This window comes from Mustelus asterias, chromosome 2 (genome assembly GCF_964213995.1).
Source record: "Mustelus asterias chromosome 2, sMusAst1.hap1.1, whole genome shotgun sequence".
Classification (NCBI taxonomy): Eukaryota; Metazoa; Chordata; class Chondrichthyes; order Carcharhiniformes; family Triakidae; genus Mustelus; species Mustelus asterias.
Window position 1 is genome coordinate 104,500,767 of NC_135802.1, and position 19,841 is coordinate 104,520,607.

The 19,841-nt window shown below is 43.9% G+C and overlaps 1 protein-coding gene across 1 annotated transcript in view; it reads left to right on the forward strand.

Annotated features, from left to right (window-relative positions):
* The window catches only part of colq (collagen-like tail subunit (single strand of homotrimer) of asymmetric acetylcholinesterase), a 108,063-nt gene that overhangs the window by 42,385 nt on the left and 45,837 nt on the right, over positions 1-19,841 (forward strand). Inside the window, exons 5-8 of the mRNA XM_078228356.1 lie at positions 11,457-11,501; positions 11,634-11,660; positions 12,595-12,666; positions 15,202-15,264. Of these exons, the coding sequence (XP_078084482.1) occupies positions 11,457-11,501; positions 11,634-11,660; positions 12,595-12,666; positions 15,202-15,264 (207 nt within the window). The remainder of the gene's footprint in view (positions 1-11,456; positions 11,502-11,633; positions 11,661-12,594; positions 12,667-15,201; positions 15,265-19,841) is intronic.

Below are 19,841 nucleotides of genomic sequence, written 5' to 3' on the forward strand. Positions count from 1 at the left end.
CCTGGGTTTAAAATTGATCATTTGTGGAAGTTCAAGTATTGGAGAAACTGACTGGATGTTGGTGAGTGAACCTCACTGCACTATCTCCATATTATACATTTAGGAGCTGATATCTCTTTGACTTGTGCACCACGATTTATAACCTAAAAATGGAGTTACCCAAATGTCAAAGGCATCAAAACTAATTTCTGATCACCAGTCAATGGACTTTATGCCAACATTAACATTAAGGATGGCATGGTGGCACAGTAGTTAGCACTGCTGCCTCACAGCGCCAGGGACCTGGGTTCAATTCCGGCCTTGGGTGACTGTCTGTGTGGAGTTTGCACATTCTCCCCATATCTGCGTGGGTTTCCTCTGGGTGCTCCGGTTTTCTCCCACAGTCTAAAGATGTGCGGGTTAGGTGGATTGGCCATGCTAAATTGCCCCATTGTTTCAGGGGATTAGAAAGGTAAATTCATTGTGGGTTGTGGTTGTGGGAAAAGGGCCTGGGTGGGATTGTGGTCGGTGCAGACTTGATGGGCTGAATGGCCTCCATTTGCACTGTGGGGATTCTATGATTATGATGTTCTCCTTCAGGAAGCACTTAAGATGATTAATCATGTGCTGGCAAAAAGTTTGTCACTTCTTGCAGCAGTTGCAATTATTACTAGCAGAAAACCTTGCCCTGTGAGAATATTTGCACCAGTTTGGTATTGACAGTAAAATAAAAATAGTGTATAAAGGAGCATTGTGAAAATGATTTAGTTTGTGTTGAGGCCAGTGAGTGAGAGATTCATTTAGTATTCGTGGGTTAATGAACATTATTTTTCTACTGATTTTTAAAATCAGACTGCCATTGTGGTGTTAACTTATGGAGTGCAACGTAAATCTATAATGTATTAAAAATATCTGTGCACACTCCCTCTTGTACTTCGATTCCCTATACCCGCATGTATAATAGAAACTACCTCTGTAAATGTGTCGCATTGTAATTACACTCCTGACAGTGCTGGTGCTTGAGCAGCTTGGGTTTATTACTCCAGGCTCTTCAGCCTTAATTGTTGTGAAGCTTCTTTGTGCCGCCTATCTCTATTTAACTGCTTCCCAAATTACTGTAGAGTTTACTATTTAATTAGAATTAAATAAAATCAGTATATCTCATCTGTACTAAAATCGCCGAGGGGCTCACAATGTTGCATTTTAAAATGATTGAAACCAGCTATGCCAGGCATTCTTTATGGGAAAGTTAATTATGAAAGTGTCCACATGTATGTACAGTACCAGTCACACCTGTAGATAGTGCTGTAATAGACCATTGTGGTGTTAAATATGCCACATGATGTTGGTTGCAATGCAAGAGCTGGTTATAATCTTAGTTGGGTGAATTCATGCAGATCCACACCCTGCCCTCCACGTGGCTTCTTTCATATATTTGGGGTGATTTTAATTTGGCCCACAAGGTGGAAATGGGGTGCAATTGAGCTAAAATCGCTGCACAATGTTTGGCTCTGTCACCATATCCACAGGGTCTTTCCATAGAGTGATGGAGGCGCCCACTTGAATAAAATGGGAATCTTCATTACTGTATGCAAACTGTATGGCCTATGACATATATAATTTAGAGTCGTTACCAAACATGCAATTCCCCGCGTGTACCTGGTGATGAAGAGTAAGTGGTCCCAAAAAGTCATGGGGCCAATTATTTTTGTGAGGTCAGGAGGGGCAAGAATATTGGCAAGAATAATTTGGGCTGCTGCCACTCTGGCTTCCCCCTTGCCCAGGCCTGCCTTGCTATCAGCTGTATCCACCCCCAGTAAATTCAATATTAGTCTGGCCTGGTGATGGTGAGCTGCATTAGGAAACCCACAATGGTGCACAGCTTGCCGGCAGCATGTAATGAGATCTGATCCTCGAAATAGTCCAGGCTTCTTGCCAGCAGGAATAGGCAGCTGGCTCACATTGCTGGCCAACTGCCCGGGAGTGATAATCCGATCTATTGTTTCAAAGTGAAATATTGGGGTCAAGACATTAAATGTGGTGAGAGGGAATGACACAAAGAGAGTAACAGCCGATAAAAGGATGACTGAAACTCAGAGTTCTTACTGTGGGTAGTAGTGTTGACATTGTTGGGCGAATGGGGAATGAGGAAACAAGAGATCAATCTTCTCGTTGGAAGGAAGAGAAGAGAGGGGGAGAGGTAAGTTCACCAACTGAGTGCTAATTGACCATGAGATCCTTCACCATGTGTGTTGATTTGAGATGCAGGCTAAAGCAATATTTCAGAGGGAATAGAGTGTGTATCTGAACAGGAGGAATAGTAAAAAGATCGTTTGTAGGGGAATGGGGTTATCGGAGAGAACATCAGCGACAGGGGTCAAATCGGCTCTCCCCATGCTGTAATTTCTATAATTCTGGAAAAACTCTATCTTACTGAAACTGAGACCAGAGAGTAGTTTAGAAGTTTGGATACTGAGCTGAGTTTAGGGCAATGTGCCCCAGGAGAAGTGTCTGAACTCACTGCCCCTTGTGCGATCTCTTGGTTCAGATCGGTCTGTGCTGCTTGGTTTTGACATGTGACGTCCAGCTACAGGTCAGCCCTGACTGAGGTTCCAGGTCAGAATTATCATCTTCACACACAACCTGAGTCCAAATCATAGTCTAAGGAGAGATATCCAGTCTGTTAAAAGTGGCCAACTCGGGAGCCTAATCATTCCTTGTGTAGAGAGAGTTAGGTTACTATTTCAGGATGAATTTCAGCAAGTTACAGGATTACGATTACAATTAGGGTGTCAGGGTATTACTAACAGCTGCATAGGATGTGATTTTGCACCAGTTTTCATCCAGAGTGCAGATGGCAAGGTGAGCGCAAAATATCACCAGAGTCAACACAAGAATCTCGATGTTTTTGTGATGTAACTGGGAACCTTATTTCAATAAATTAACACCTCATTAGTGAACCTCCCCACTGTATCATCCCCCACGTTAGGAATTTCCCCCTCGCTGGTGTGATGTCACACTGGTGAAGGTTTACAAAAGGTTTTGCAAAACATGAAGTAGACGAAGGGAATCCACCAAGGCCCCGGAGTAGAGGGACATGGCTAGGAAATACCCTGATGCTCCCCCTGGCACTGCTGCTGACACCGGGGCTGCCAGGGTGCCGGGGACAGTGCTAGGGTTCCAGGAGCAGTGCAAAATGAGGATGCCTCTACGGAGTTCCATTGGGGGGGTTCCCCTTGTGCGTGTGGGGGTACCTGTGTCCATGGAGGTGGGGGAAGGGGCTTCCCTGTGACTGTGGGGGTGTTTCCCATTGTGGGTGTTGGGAGGGGCGGTACTTAGTGGACATTGTGGATGTGGGAGTTCCTTGGTTCTTATCGGAGACCAGGGCTCCCCCTCAAAACAGAGCCCTGATCTTGGGTTCCCTGGCATTGCCGGCTTTTTCTGGCCAGCTAGTATGATGGTTTGGGCCATGCCTGCAGACCCTTTCTACACAGAGTGCTATCCTATGTAAGATGGCACTGCTGCCACCAAGAGGCAGCCTACTACAGGAAATAAGGAGAAGGTCAGTGGTTCTGCTGTGAGACATGTGCCACCACACTAAAAGAAGAGCAAACATTGCTAACGGGCAAAAGAACACTATATATTTTTTCAAAGATTTTTTTATTCAGTCCTGGGACATGGGCGTCGCTGGCCAGTATTTATTGCCCATCCCTAATTGCTCTTGAGAAGGTGGTGGTGAGCTGCCTTCTTGAATCTTTGCAATCCATGTTCTATGGGTTGACCCACAATGTCGTTAGGGAGGGAATTCCAGGATTTTGACCCAGCGATGACAAAGGAACGGCGATATATTTCCAAGTCAGGATGGTGAGTGGCTTGGAGGGGAATTTGCAGGTGGTGGTGTTCCCATGTATCTGCTGCCCTTGTCCCTCTAGATGGAAGTGGTCATGGGTTTGGAAGGTGCTGTCTAAGGATCTTTGGTGAATTGCAGTAGTGCATCTTATAGATAGTACACACTGCTGCGACTGAGCGTCGGTGGTGGAGGGAGTGGATGTTTGTTGATGTGGTGCCAATCAAGAGGGCTGCTTTGTCCTGGATGGTGTCAAGCTTCTTGAGTGTTGCTGGAGCTGCACCCATCCAGGCAAGTGAGGAGTATTTCATCACACTCCTGACTTTTGCCTTGTAGATGGTGGATAGGCTTTGGGGAGTCAGGAGGTAAGTTTCTCGCTGCAGTATTTCTAGCTTTTGACCTGCTCTTGTAGCCACTGTGTTTATATGGGGAGTCCAGTTGAGTTTCTGGTCGATGGTAACCCCAAGGATGTTGACAGTGGGGGATTCAGTGATGGTAACATCATTGAATGTCAAGGGGTGGGTGATTAGAGTGTCTCTTATTGGTGATGGTCATTGCCTGGCATTTGTGTGGCACAAATGTTACTTGCCACTTGTCAGCCCAAGCCTGGATATTGTCCAGATCTTGTTGCATTTGAACATGGACTGCTTCAGTATCTGAGGAGTCACAAATGGTGCTGAACATTGTGCGCACATCCCCACTTCTGACAAAAGGTTACATGAGCTAAGAGACTTTTAGGATGGAAGATTTTACAGCTCAAGCTTCTCATCTCAATGGCATAAATCCAGGCCAACATGTTTGTCTGCCTGTATTTTAAAGGAGATACTATCAATGGGTTAACATTAAAAAGTGGACAGAGGGTGATCATTAGAAAGCATTAAGCATTAATCTGCTGGATCTCTGGGATATAATCAATATGTTAATGTAGATTATTTGTGCTAGTCAGTGTATAATTGAACTCATTCAGTTAATTGCTTCATTCGTCCAGACTCAGAGATTAAAATGGAAGGCTAATAATAAATTCTGTAGGGTGGATTTGTCTTGTTGTCATAAACAATGACGGTCTCTAATGTGTAAATTAACAGGATTGATGATGATAAGTACGAACAAGCGAATAGCTGATGCCAAGTAAAAAACTTGCCCAAGAACAAATGTCCAACTGTAATTCTTAAAATTCACAGGAGCCAACAATGTATATAAATGATATGGATGAGGAAACTAAATGTAACATTTCCAAATTTGCTGATGACACAAAACTGGGTAGAACTGTGATTTGTGAGGAGGATGCAAGGAGGCTTCAAGGTGATTTAGACAAGTTAAATGAGTAGGTAAACACATGGCAGATGTAGTACAATGTGACTAAATGTGAAGTTATGCACTTCGGTGTGAAAAACAGAAAGGAAGAATATTATTTAAATGGTGATATAGTGGGAAGTGTGGATGTACAAAGGGATCTGGGTGTCTTTGTACATCCATCAATGAAAGTGGAGAGGTGCAGCAAGCAACTAGGAAGTCAAACAGTATGTTGGTCTTCATTGCAAGAGGATTTGAGTTCACAAGTAGAGATGTCTGACTGCAGTTTTACAGGGCCTTGGTGAGAGTATTGTGTGCAACTCCCTACCTAAGAAAGGAGACACTTGCCATAGAGGGAGTACAGCGGAGGTTCACAAGGCTGATACCGGGGATGGCGGACTGTCCTGTGAGGAGAGATTGGTCCCTGTGGGCCTACTAGAGTTTAGAAGGAAGAGAGGGGATCTGATTGAAATGTATAAAATTCTAACAGGGCTGGGCAGACTAGATACAGGGATGGTGTTTTCCCTGGTTGGGGAATCTAGAATCAGGGGACACAGTCTCAGTATACGGGGTAGACCATTTAGCACTGAGATAAGGAAAGATTTCTTCACTCAGAGAGTAGTGAACCTGTGGAATCCTCTACCACAGAAGGCTGTGGAGGCCAAGTCACTAAAGTATTCAAGAAAGAGATAGATAATTTCTTAGACTCTCATGGCATCAAGGGGTATGGGTAGAAAGTGAGAATATGGCTTTGAAAGCGAGAATCGGTTGTGGTCATATTGAATGGTGGAGCAGGTTCGAAGGGCCAAATAGCCCACTCCTGCTCTTAGTTTCTATCTCTCTCTGTTTTTAAGCAATAGTCAATACCATCAAATGTTCAGCTCCTCTACTGAACATATTGGAACCTTTGCCGGGACTGGGCCCTGAATCTTCTGAGCAGCAACAATGCTCCATGTGTTGCTGCAGCTCGCGAATATCCTCCTGACCAGACGCTGCTGTTCATTTCCTCAGTCTTGGCTGTCAAAGAAATGCACAGGGCAACGAATCCCAGGGAACTCTATCAGAGTGGAGTAGAACTGCACATGATCCCTCTTTATGGCATTAGCTGTTGTATGGTAAGTTTAAATATCCAGTCCTCTAATGAACATTAAAAAGTTGTCGGTGGTTAGTGTGGGTGAGGCGGTACATGGTTGAGTGGGGAGTTGGTTCGGGGATGGGCGGGGAGGGGGGATGGTCGGGTTGGGTTGGGGAATGGTTGTATCAGTGGGATAGTCTGGTTGGGTCAGGGCGAGGGTAGCCTGTTTGGAGGGTGTGGGGGGTCAGGTCCAATAAGCAATGTAGTCATCTAGCAGTTAGAAGGTTTGGTGAGCCAGGACGGGGTGTGATGGGATGGGGAGTGGTTGTCGGACATGGAGTTACCCAGGTTTTAGACCGGGTTTTAATCTGTCTAACATTTCCTGGGTAACTATACAAGTAAGTCCCGCGTGTCTTTCCCAAGTCTGACTCTCCACAAATGTCTGAGATGGGAATTGCTCTTTGTAAGTTTAAACTTCCTGGACAATTCCCGTGTGGGCCTGAGCATCAGGACCTCTGTATGGTGGCTGATACACATCTTCAGTTGCACGTTCTGTTTCTGATGATCAAAGACATGAAGATTTGACCTAAATTTATTGTTACAGCAATCCACAAAACAATAGTTGCTGCAGTCCAAAAGTAATTCATTGGCCGGGATTCTCCCCAAAAAATTCTAAGTCCCCAATGTGTGGGAAAATGAGGGTAATTCCCACTGTTTTTTCTAGCATAATTTCTAGAATGAATCTCTGACACTCTGTGCATCACAGAGTGCCGTGGTGTGATTCACTCTGGAAATCTGGGGCAGGGCCAGTTGCAGCCCGAGAGGCCAACAGCAAAGCACTGAGGAGGCCACTGTGAATGCGCTGATCTGTCAGAGTGGAGATCAGTGCATGCGCAGTGGTCCAGCATTGCCGGCCTCCAGATCGCTAGCTAGCCCTGCAAACCCCATCGCTGGCCTACCGAACCACCCCACCCCCCTGATTGTTGGCCTCCTGGACCTCCCCGGGCCAGCCCCGATGTCAGTGGGTCACCCCCACTATAGGCCCCACCCCCTTGGCACTGTCTGATGCCCAATGGGACTGGTAATGCTTTAAAGAGAAATTCAATTTTCAGTCAGCATGACCACTCCAACCTTATTAGCTGACACAAGATTTTGTTTTAAAACTTTTACTGTATCAAATGACTAAACAAAAACACTATTAATGAAACACTTCTTTGTGAAGGTAAAACCACCGAACAGAATTTGCACCTTTCTACCTTTTTTGACAACTGAAAGCCGTAATTTTGTTACTTTACTCAGTCTCTCAAGTAGACATTACATTCTCCTGGAACCAATCCAAAGTGTTTTGCAACTCCCGAGGATTTTATTTCTATTTTCTTTTTACTTACCCCAATACTGTCTTCCACAGTGAGGGATTTCCTGTGGGATTCTCCCTCTCGCTCCAGCTAGACGAATCCTCCCAGCCTTATTTTAACTTGTCATGAGCTTGCTCTTCAAACTGAATGCAAGATCCAACCTGCATTTTGTCTGTTGAACTATAAGAGGGGCTTTCATCTTCTTTGCTGAAGGTGTAAGGTTTTACTTTCCTCTCCTCACTCTCGATTGACTGAAAATCCCACAAGACCAAACTGCAACCCCAAAAACCTCAGTCTATCTGTGATCTGCCTGGGTTTATAGGAACGCCTGTAACCTGACCTAAGAATATGGCTTCCTCTACCTGCTTCTCCATGGCAACAGCATCCAAATAGGAATGTTAATCAGCTATCTCTAACCAAAATGTACTTTAATTTCTGAAACAAAGGGACAGGCTCCAGCACAAGGACCAACTTTTGAATTGTACCCCTAGTGCCACACATGTCACTACTCCATTTGCAGATCAAATAGTCACCCAGTGATCCCCAGCAGCGGTTACTGTCAATTGTGATTCCAGTGTTGTCATACACATAGACACCAATATAAATATATAAGACACCATGATTTCACACATGTTGGAGGATAGTCCTATTCTGCCACAGTTGCAGAAGTTTGTTGCCATAATTCCCTACTATACTTCATTCCTTTACTGACCCAGGCTGCTGTAAGGAAGACTGCCCATTGGAAAGGAATAAAAATTAGTGCAGAGTGGGTCCTCTGGCCCTCTTTTTCAGACATACTAGCAACTGGTAGTGTTTACAATTCTCTCTCCTCAGCGTTGTCCCTCTCTCCTTCAAATTTGCTGTCATCACACCTCTCAAATGAAAACAGAGCTTGAAACCCCTTCGTGCTCAGAAACCACGGCCACATTTCCAACCTCCCTTTTCTCTTTGAAGTCTTTGAACTTTTCTGTTGCCTTCCAACACCATGACCATCCCTCCAAGATCTTCACGTTTGAATCTCTCTAGTCATGTTTCCACCCCTGCCACAGCACTGAAATAGCTCTTATCAAATTCAAGGATGACAAGGGGGGGGGAATTTTCCATCCCCGTTTTCAGTGGGAGGGAGGGGGTGGGAATGGCGATGTGGCTGAAGAATCGAGTGGGGGAGCCAAAGAGGCTTTAAGCCGGCAGGATTTCCCCGCTTGATTGTCCCCCCTCCTGCCAATGACATAACGGGGAGCCGAACTTTAAAAGTTAGCACCCCTATTTACATCTAATTGTTGATAACACTTTGGTTATGCAATTGAGGCATATGGGAAGCAGGCAAGAAAGTGGAGTTGAAACAGAAAATCAGCCATGATCTTATTGAATGGGATGGAAGGATTGTATGGTCTGCTCCTGTTCCTATTCCTTTTGTTACTTTATTTTCTGATGGTTGCAACATCTCAGTTCTGGTACCATCCTTGGAAATCTTTTTGGTAGTTACAATTTCATATGCATATTAGGCATTTATGCCTCATTGTCTCCCCTATGTTAAACAGCCCGTTCACTGCTCTTTAAAAATGGTGCCCCAATCTTTCAGAAACTGAAGTTGCTGGCAGCAATTCTCTGATAGCATGACGTGGTAGAATCCACCCCTTCTGTTTTTTTTAAAAATACATCAGGAAAAGCTAGCAAGGCAGCCAGAGGACTGCCCTCTGCCTTTCCCGCTTTAATGTGGAGATGCTGGCATTGGACTGAGGTAAACTCAGTAAGAAGTCTCACAACACCAGGTTAAAGTCCAACAGGTTTATTTGGTGGCAAAAGCCACAAGCTTTCGGAGCGCTGCCCCTGCGCCAGGTAAGTGAGAGTTCTGTTCACAAACAGGGCATACTATGTCTTTATGTGCCCTGTTTGTGAACAGAACTCCCACTTACCTGATGAAGGGGCAGCGCTCCGAAAGCTAGCGGCTTTTGCCACCAAATAAACCTGTTGGACTTTAACCTGTTGTTGTGAGACTTCTTACTGTGTTTCCTGCCTTAGACAGCGCTGACAAAAAAATGAGAAAATTCAGCCTGACATCCTCCGTGACTGTGATGAAGGTAAATTATTTTCTTTCTCATCTTTCCCAAGCTGGCTGTAACTTTTGTCACGACTGGCTAAACTACCATCCTCCAACACCTCTCCACTGTTACTCAGCTCGCTAGACCTTGACTCATTGTTTTTGGATAAGAATGGAACCATGCATCATTTTCCACATGTACGCTGATAACATCAGCTCTACCTTTTCACCCTTGACCCCTCCACTGTCTCTAAATTGTCTAACTACTTGTCTGACATCTCATACTAGATGAGCGGAAATATTTTCCAATTACGTATTGCAAGAACTTGCCTTTGACCCCTGCCACAAACTCTGTCCCTAGCCACTGACTCTATCCCTCCCCTTGGCAACTGTCTGAGGTTGAATCAATCTGTTTACAATCTTGGTGTCATATTTAATCCTGAGATGAGCTTCCAGTCACATATCCACACCATCACTAAAACTACCTGTTTCAACGTGTGTGACATCATCTGATTTAACCCCTGCCTCAGCTCATCTGTTGTTGAGAGGGACTCTGATTTAGGAACATAAGAATTAGGAGCAGGAGAAGGAAATTCAGCCCCTCGAGCCTGCTCCATCATTAAATACGATCATGGCTGATCCCATCTCAGCCTTACCTCCACCTTCCTGCCCGCTCCCCATAAACCCACCATCCCTCTACTAATTAAAAACCTATCAATTTCCTCCTCTCCTTTATCATAGATCAATGGTTACTGAAATTCTACCGCCCCACCCACCATGGAATCGGAGTGGGCGAGGGGTGAACAACAGAAATGTCTGTTGACCTCAGGCAGGAATTTCTGGTCTAACTCGAGTGAGGCCGGAGAATTCCTCCCAGTGCTAAGGGACATCAGCCATCCTCCAATTCCAGCCATTTGTGTAGCCCCAATTTTAATTGTTCAACCATTGGCAGCTCAGACCCTAAGCTCTGAAATTTCCTCCTTACACTTCACTACCTCTCGAGCTCCTTTGAGCCGCTCCTTAAAAAAATTTTGACCAAGCCTTTGACACCTGACCTAACATTGGGGGCAATCTTATGAAAAACATTCCAAGTTCCAGAACGAGCATGAAAATGGGAGTGTTACTAATCCATGTTTTTTGGCGAGTACGAATCTCAAATCTTATGCATTTAGAGCAGAAAAAACCACTCAGAATCCATTTCTCGCCTGCAAGGGGAGGGGCTTAAATCGCTAGAAAGCTGGCTGAGAGCAGCAGAGGGCACCATTGTGCATGTGCAGGACTCTCTGAGCAGCAGAGAGACCTGTCACATAGTCTCTGCTGCTCTCAGCTGGCCCCCATGGCCTAAATACGGCATCCCCCCCAGCTACCACGGGGGCCCACGACCTATCACGAGCCCCACCCCGCCCAGACAGATCGACCCCCACGGCCCCCCTGCCCGGACTGATCAACCCTGCAGGTCCTTGTTTGGACCTCAGGAATAAAGCGCCACTCTGATTTTCATTTCTTCCATAACTTAGATGTGTACGTAAACCTTGCAAATCTTTCATTCCTGGAGTTGGAGTTGAGGGAGTTTACATGGGCAGGGTGCTTGTGGCACTCCTCTGCACTTGAGAATTCCCAGAAATTTGATGCTCTTATTAACACAATAAATCTCACTTTATTAGTAACCATTGCTATACTCAGCTGTCAAAAAGGGCAAGTCTTCACCCCCCTATGAGTTTGCGTTTGTTTCTGCTTAAAAGTCACCCCAATATAGTTATGGAGCAATTTAATTAAATTAAACCATTAATCCGGAAAGGTTGAACGTACTGTAGTTGTATTTGACATTTCCTTCCAAACTGACAAAGTGTGCTCTTTTACCAACAGGGTCTGCCAGGAATTCCAGGGATTAGGGGACCAAAAGGTGAGAATGTAAGTATCTTTGGATTGGCTTTCCTGTCTAACTTTACCCAGCAATCATAGAGTTTATATTGTTAAAGTCATCACTTTGCAAACTCGGTGCATGACCCAGGTATCAATTGAATGTGTTTCTGCCTCTCTTAGGGAGAAATTGGAAGGCCAGGAAGAAAAGTAAGTAAAGCTAAAGCCAACATCAATACGTTTCATCAGCTCCATGGTCGCCCCTACTACTGGAGTTTGAAATGATCTGAGTTAAAATATGCCTGATTTGTCCTGCTGGTATCACCTAACCCTACTAAAGTTACTATCCCATCTTCCTCCTAAATTGTGAAGTGTGGTACATGGGACTCTCAATTATTAACTTTGCTCGACATTTCATTTTCACCGTCACCTTCATTTTGAGGATCAGTTGCACCTCAGGCATTAGTTTGATTTTAACCTTTTGAATAAAAATACATTCAGCTTGTGAGTTTCTAGGGACCTGCAGTCTTTTTAAAATTTATTAGTCACAAGTAGGCTTACATTAACATTGCAATGAAGCTACTGTGAAAATCTCCTAGTTGTCACACTCCGACGCCTGTTTGGGTACACTAAGGGAGAATTTAGCATGGCCAATGCACCTAACCATTGGCCATGCTAAATTCTCCCTCAGTGTGCCCAAGCAGGTGCTGGAGTGTGGCAACTAGGGGATTTTCACAGTAACTTCATTGCAGTGTTAATATAAGCCTACTTGTGACACTAATAAATAAACTTTAAAAAAACTTTAAAACCTTGTTTGACTTCCCTGCATTTCAGTGTGGAAATTGCAATCCAGCAGAGCATTATATGGCTTCACCACCTTCTACTTGTGTTTTACTGTATTGGCAATGTAATTCAGTATTCAGATTTCCTTGCTTGTAAATGAGCATGAAGAATTGACTACAGCAAATTGCATTTAGTTTGATGCATTGTCTGTTACGTAAAACGCACACAATTGATAGAATCAATTCTTAACTATTGACAGTTATTGATCCAAAACAGGAGTGTTCTAAAGCTTTTCATGTGACTGTTCTGCCTTTGTTTCAAATAAAGAAATCTGACTAATTCTTTAATCTTTATTTTGAAGGGTAGCACAGGTTTACCAGGCCCTCCTGGAATGCCAGGGGCAACTGGCTCACCGGGACCAATTGGGCCCAAGGTAAGGGCTGTTGGTTTGCAGATTCACACAGATGTGTTGTACACAAACATACACTGCCTTCCCCGAAAACAAACCCAGGCATTCCAGATTTATGAATCACAGACAAAATGCTGAGAGGAAGTTATCGACCTAGTTAATCCCATAAATAAATTGGTGTGCTGGCCAATAACAATAAATATTATTCAGTCAGCATGACCAACTCAAACCACTTATACCTTTTTTAGCAGATAAGTGACTGGCTCATTGGCCCTTTGCCAATAGGGAAACATTTCAAAGCAAAATTTAGAGTGTGTGTCCACATGCGCGCATGTGCATGGTTACCGTGGCTGGTTGGTAGAGGACGTGGGCTGAAGTGGCCGGTAAAGTTCACAGGGGAAGGGAAGGGGGTGATGGGGGTGGCAGGAGGTGTGGCTGGATACCAGCGATAACTATTTGGCAGTGGGAGAGATGTCGACGTTGATCACAGGGATGAGGAGAGACCGTGGTGGGGTGGAGGGAAAGTTCTTTTTTTCTCTGACTGGGGCCCTGTTTTTAAAGATCTTAGTGCAGCCAGCTTTCCCAGTATGTCTAGGTCCTGTCCCTCAACTTGACGGCGTGAAAAACGCACACCTGTTTTTTTTGACAAAGGATGGGTTTTCCAACCACGCTCGCCCCAAAGCCAGAAAGTCCCGCCCAAGGCCAACAAACCTTTGCATGGTCCGTGTCTCGCCCGCTCCGATTCCCGTGGCGGATGGGAAAATTCCGCCCAAAGTGTCAGAAGATCTGGAGAGGAACCGGCCTGTTTCTCTGGAGAGAAACGCACCCGTTTTCAGTCAGACCCTGCCATTTTCTGACAAGATTCTGTCCATTGTTGCTAGTTTTCTCAATGTCATGTGGCGAATATTGAGGTTGATTCTACTCCAGGGACTTCATAATCATCCCTGATATAGCAGCAATGCTAATCATCAAATCATTGGCACAATCATTTGTATTTGGGGATGGAAGGAAGTACATTGTCAAAAGGTCAAAACATTTGTTAACTATTTTAAAACAGAATCCAGTTAAAATGCAGTTAAAATTGTTTCCGTTTTCAATAGATTTCTTTAAAGGGGCACTATCTTTGCGGGGAAAATATTTTCGCACATTGGGCAGAATTTTCCCAGCCAGATAGAGACTGGTTCGAGTGTGTGCGGGTTGGGAAAATCTCTTGATAATAGGTAGCTAGAGTGTCCACCCATTTCAGCCAAGCCCCTCAATAGCATGTACAATTCAGTGTCCTGTGACACACAGTGTGCCCCCATGCAGCTGTCAGGTACCATTTGTACTTACTTAGTAACAGTTTAACCAGCAGCCACTACCAGCACTTCCAAACCCACCAATAATACACTGTAACTCTGATTCTTATGGGGAAGGAGGGACATGACTGGTCACTTCCAGTTCTCTTTCCGGGATTGCCTCCACCCTGTAAAGGCTTCACCCCCATCTCAGCTGCGTGGATACCCTCCTTTTACCCTCCTGCGGTGGGGGAGCTGCCAGTCGGTGCCCATTCAGAACTACCAGCTCTCCAGAATTATTCGAATGGCAATCAATCACACGCCGTTCATCGATTCCAAGGAGCAAGTGGTGAACAGATAATGTCCGCCTCCTGCCCAGTGCAATTGAACATTAGGAAACTTATTCCAGTATCTGAATGTTGCTCATGTAATTACATTGTATACTTGCAAACAGCAAGTCTTTAAGAACATAAGAACATGAGAAATAGGAGCAGGAGTAGGCCATCTAGCCCCTCGAGCCTGCCCCGCCATTCAATAAGATCATGGCTGATCTGAAGTGGATCAGTTCCACTTACCCGCCTGATCCCTATAACCCCTAATTCCCTTACCGATCAGGAATCCATCTATCCGTGATTTAAACATATTCAACGAGGTAGCCTCCACCACTTCAGTGGGCAGAGAATTCCAGAGATTCACCACCCTCTGAGAGAAGAAGTTCCTCCTCAACTCTGTCCTAAACTAACCCTCCTTTAATTTGAGGCTGTGCACTCTAGTTCTAGCTTCCTTTCTAAGTGGAAAGAATCTCTCCACCTCGACCCTATCCAGCCCCTTCGTTATCTTATAGGTCTCTATAAGATCCCCCCTCAGCCTTCTAAATTCCAACGAGTACAAACCCAATCTGCTCAGTCTCTCCTCATAATCAACACCCCTCATCTCTGGTATCAACGTGGTGAACCTTCTCTGCACTCCCTCCAAGGCCAATATATCCTTCCGCAAATAAGGGGACCAGTACTGCACACAGTATTCCAGCTGCGGCCTCACCAATGCCCTGTACAGATGCAGCAAGACATCTCTGCTTTTATATTCTATCCCCCTTGCGATATAGGCCAGGGGACTTTTCTCTGAAGACACTTTCTTTATTATTACAAAGAAAGCACAATCAATATGGATTGCAGGGAATTGTATTGTTGAATAGGAATTACCCAGGCTGTTTTCATCATTACAATACAGTCAGTTAGTGCTAAGTACAGTACAATGACTCATTTCTGTCTCTTACTTTAAGGGTGAAATGGGTGATCAAGGATTAATGGGATTGCCAGGTGCAAGAGGACCAATGGGCTCTAAGGTTTGTAGCTTCCTCCTCCTGTGTGTTGTTCTCTTAATGCTAGAAATGCATAGCACAGTATCCAGTAGCTGAAAGAAAGCAAGTGCCTCCAATGACCGCCACATTTTGGAACTTGACCTGACTGCGCAAGATCAGACATAAGCTTCATTTTGATGTCAGGTAAGATGCTGCCAATGTAATTCTGACTCTGATATTTCCCTCATGTTTATTGCCTAAGACTGCTCCTGTAATCAAGCCCTTATTCCCCATGTGTGCCTTTACGTACATAAGGAAGCTTTGCCCAGAAGTCAGGAAGAAATTTTCCTTCTCGTGATTAGTTTGGCTTTTCCCTAATTTTTGCCTTATGGAAGAATAAACGCCTTATCAGTAGGTACGATTTAGGCTATAAACTATTAATCATCTTTCTTAAACTTTGCAGCTAAACCATTGCATAAAGTCAGTACAACAGATTCAATTTGGTTGTAGAATTTCTCATTTATACTCCCTCAAATACAAACATAAAAGTTTTGCTAACTATCATTATAACACTAAATCTGGACTGGCATCTAAAGCATGAAATAATGTTAGATCTGACAAACACAAAGGGCTGAATTGTGCCAGCCCTCTGGAGACTGGCTGGGAAGCTGTGGGGCCTGTAAAATGACAAGGGAAGGCAGTGGGATGTGGAGTGCCCATTATCAATGGTGGGGAATTAAGAGTCTCTTCCAGGTGCTGCTGGCATTTTATCAGTGGTGGGTGAGTTCTCCACTATGTGGGGAAACCACTAGTTAAATCCAGATAGCTTCCCAGCTGGCTCACAGCGGGGTGGACCTATTGAGGAACTCAATGATGAGCCTCCTGTAGCAATGGCTGTACCCATGGCAAAAGCGCTGCCAGCCTAAATTAGTGACTGGCCCCGGTGCACCCAGACTTCACTCAGCTAATTGGGATGGTGGCCTGCTTCTGTGGTATTCTCTTCTTCCAGGTGCAGTCTCTGAAGTGCTCACTTGGTACCACTGGCATTACTGAGCTCGCCGAGCTACTGGACCTCTGGTTGGCAGCCCCTGGGGTTAGGCAGCCATTAGGGACAGCTACTCTTGCCACTGAAAGATGGGCCCTGGGTCCCACAGACTGCCAAAGTGGGGTTGCCTCCATCCATCCTGCTTTCTTATGAGCATACAAAATAAGAGCAAAAGAAAGCCACTTGGCCCCACGAGCTTGCTCTGTTATTTGATGAGATCATGACTGATCTGTTTGTGTTTTGAATTCCACATTCCCATCTACCCTGATAACCTCTAATTCCCTTGCCTGACAAGAATCTATCTACCTCTGCCTTAAAAAAAATCAATGACCCCGCCTCCACCGCCTTCTGAGGTCACGCAGCCCCCTGAAAAAAAGGGCAACCCCTAATTTTAAAACAATGCCCCCAATTCCAGACTCACTCGCAGGAGGAAACATCCTTTCTGCATCTACAGTGTTAAGACTGTTCAGGATCTAATATACTTCAATCAAGCCCTCACCCTTGTAAACTCAATCATGTCTTTCAAATGATCTTAAAAAGATCAGGGTCAACATCCCAATCCCATCTCAGGACATATTGGCCAGGATCCTCCCCACCCCCCACACCCCCCATCCCGGCCCGGCTGTAGTGGGCTTTCTGGTGGCAGAGTCAGCTCACTATTGGCTGTTGGCAGGATCTTCTGGCCCTGCATAATTCAATGGCCATTTGTGTTGCTTGCTTTCTGGCCATGCCACTGGGGACCCACCATGGCAGACTGGGGGTGAGGGGGTTGGGGGTGTCGCCTTTGGTGGGACTGGAAGATCTTGCCGGCAAGAAGAGCCAGACAATCATTTGTCTCCAGCAATCAAGGTTATGAGTTGACAATAGTTGGATTCAATATCACGACAATGCAGATGTTTATCTGTATGAAGAATTGCTTCTGGTGAGAGCAACATAATATATTAGCTGATCTGACCAGCTGGTATCGATGCAGTCACATCATCTGTGGATCTGGATTTCCGCACTATCTAATTTCTAGCCACACCAGCAGGATATGAATTCTTCCTCGCCCATAGACACAACATTTCTTCTTTCATTTGAAGCCAACTAATAGGACCATTACGTTCTAAAGATAGCAAAAAAAACTTCCTTACAAAATAGCAATATCAAAAAAAGAGACTGGTAATTAATTATATTTTCAACTGGAAAGGAAGTTTGCATTTTGCACTAATTTACAAAAGAAAGACCTGCCTGCTGGCCATACCACTGGGGACCCACCATGGCAGAGTGGGGGTGAGGGGGGTGAGTGGGGGGGGGCAGGGGGGGTCGATTGGAAGATCCATTTATGTATACCAAAATCCAACTAATAGGACAATCGGTTAATTTGTTGTTCAGTGTTGTCTGAGGGAGCAAAGTTGGAACCTCCATGTTCTTCAAAGAGTGCCATGGGATCTTTAACATCTTTATCCTCAAACTATGGATCAAATTCAAAGGAGAGCATTTTTAAAAATACAGCTCTTCTCAGTGCTGCATTCAAGATTGCATACGCTTGATACCCAAATCAAAGAATAATCTGACTTTCATCTGGGAACTAGAACTAACCTATTATTCAGTTCTTTAGTCTTGCTTGTCAATGTTTAAGAAACAGGATCAACGAAGACAGAAAGTCTGCTTTCTGTGTTAAAAGCTGAGACGAGAGATGTAACATAACAATATCTCTTAGAATTGGGCTTGGACATGTATGAATGATCAAAACACCCCAATGCATTTCCCGAGTCATCTATTATCTTGTCTCTTTGCCAGACCCTCAACTGATTTACTCAAAGTCTTATGTGATTCCTATGTAACTCATTGAGGAATGTTGAATACTTTATATATTGCAATTAATGTTCCATTTAACCAGAGCCAGGGAAGCTAACATACCTCAACAATCAGCTGCTCTTTTGAGGCAGGTATAGCAGCTCTCGCTAAATTTACTTGTCACTCATCTGAATGGCATCTCAATGGTGCGGAAATCTATCTATAGAGCACTCAATGGAAAAAGGCAAATTGTTCCTCGAGTCAGAAATGAGATGAAGTTGTTTTCGTAATGTATATGCACAAACAGATGTATGCTGATCTAAAACATGTAGTCACAACAGGCCTAACAGGAATTGGCGATGTGCCTGGTCCAAGCATAGCTATTGTATTTAACAGGATCGATGTCTAAAAGCCATATTCTTGATGAGACCAAAGAATGACTTTGTAATTTGTTGAAAACATGATTTTATTATTGTCAGAATTAAAGTCATAAGAGCAACATCATTTTATCTCAAAATGTTACAATGCTAAGTGAGCAGCATAAATGCATAAAATAAGTATATTTTTAAAGTACTTAGGATGGAGCCACAAGGCTGTAATTCAACCATGGAGTTCAGATGACGTCATGAATTGTGAGAGTGAAATTCAAGATATTTATGACGGACACCTGAACCCTGAGATTGGTTTACAGTTTTCAAATGGCTCCCTGACATCTTACTATTTATAACACAATGTTTCAATTTAACATGTGGGGGAAGGGCATTGGGTATTTTAGTTTTGGGACATTTTTGTGCGACCGGTGGCCAGCAGTGCAGATGCCAATTGCCAGAAAGTGTCCTTGAACCATAATGAGGCTCATACAAGAGGGTTTACAAACAAGGCTGGAATTTCCACCTTGTAGAGTTAAAATTCCGTCCAATTACAACATAATTACTAACTTACAAACTGCATTATTCCATTAGGAAGTTATATTAGTGTTTGAAAAAATCTGATGAGGAACTATTCTCGTTCCATTCTGAAATGAATATGATTTAAAAAAGGATTTTACAACCGAGGAATGTGAAAGTATTTCAGCATCAGTAACAAATTACTCTTGGTTATTTAATCACTTCGCTGTACAAGATTCTTGATAAGGTTCTGCACAAGCCATTATTGTATTCAATAGGATTGACATCTTAAAGTCATATTATTGACAAGACCATATAATGACTTTGTAAATTATCAAAAATATATTTTTATTACTATCATAATTAAATTTATAAGAGAAACATCATTTTATCTCAAAATATTACAATGCTAATTCAGCAGCATAAATAAATAAAATACATCTTTTTTTAAATGGACATGCATAGGATAGGAGCTAATCTTATTGCACAGGTTCAAAATTGGTTGGGAGATAAAAAGAGAGTTCAATGGGAAGAACGTCTGATTGTTGTGTTCCCTAGGGATCTGAACTGGGGCCTGAGCTTCCTGAGCTTTTCACAATTTATGTTAATAATTAAATGAAGGATTCCAGAATTGGACATCAATGTTTGCACAAAATTATGGGCCAGGTTAAGTTGTGTCGGGTATGGGGAACAAAAAAGTAAGTGGACAAAACTATGGCAGAGGGAGCTGAATGGGGGAAAGTGTGCTATCATCCACATTGCAATCTGAGAAAGACAAATTGGAATATTTTCTTAATTGTGAGAACCTAGGAGCTATAGAGCAGTAGGGAGACCCATGCAACTAAACTACCAAAAGCTAGTAACAGATAGAAAAAGTAAAGAAAAGTGTTATTGGAATGTTGACCTCCAGC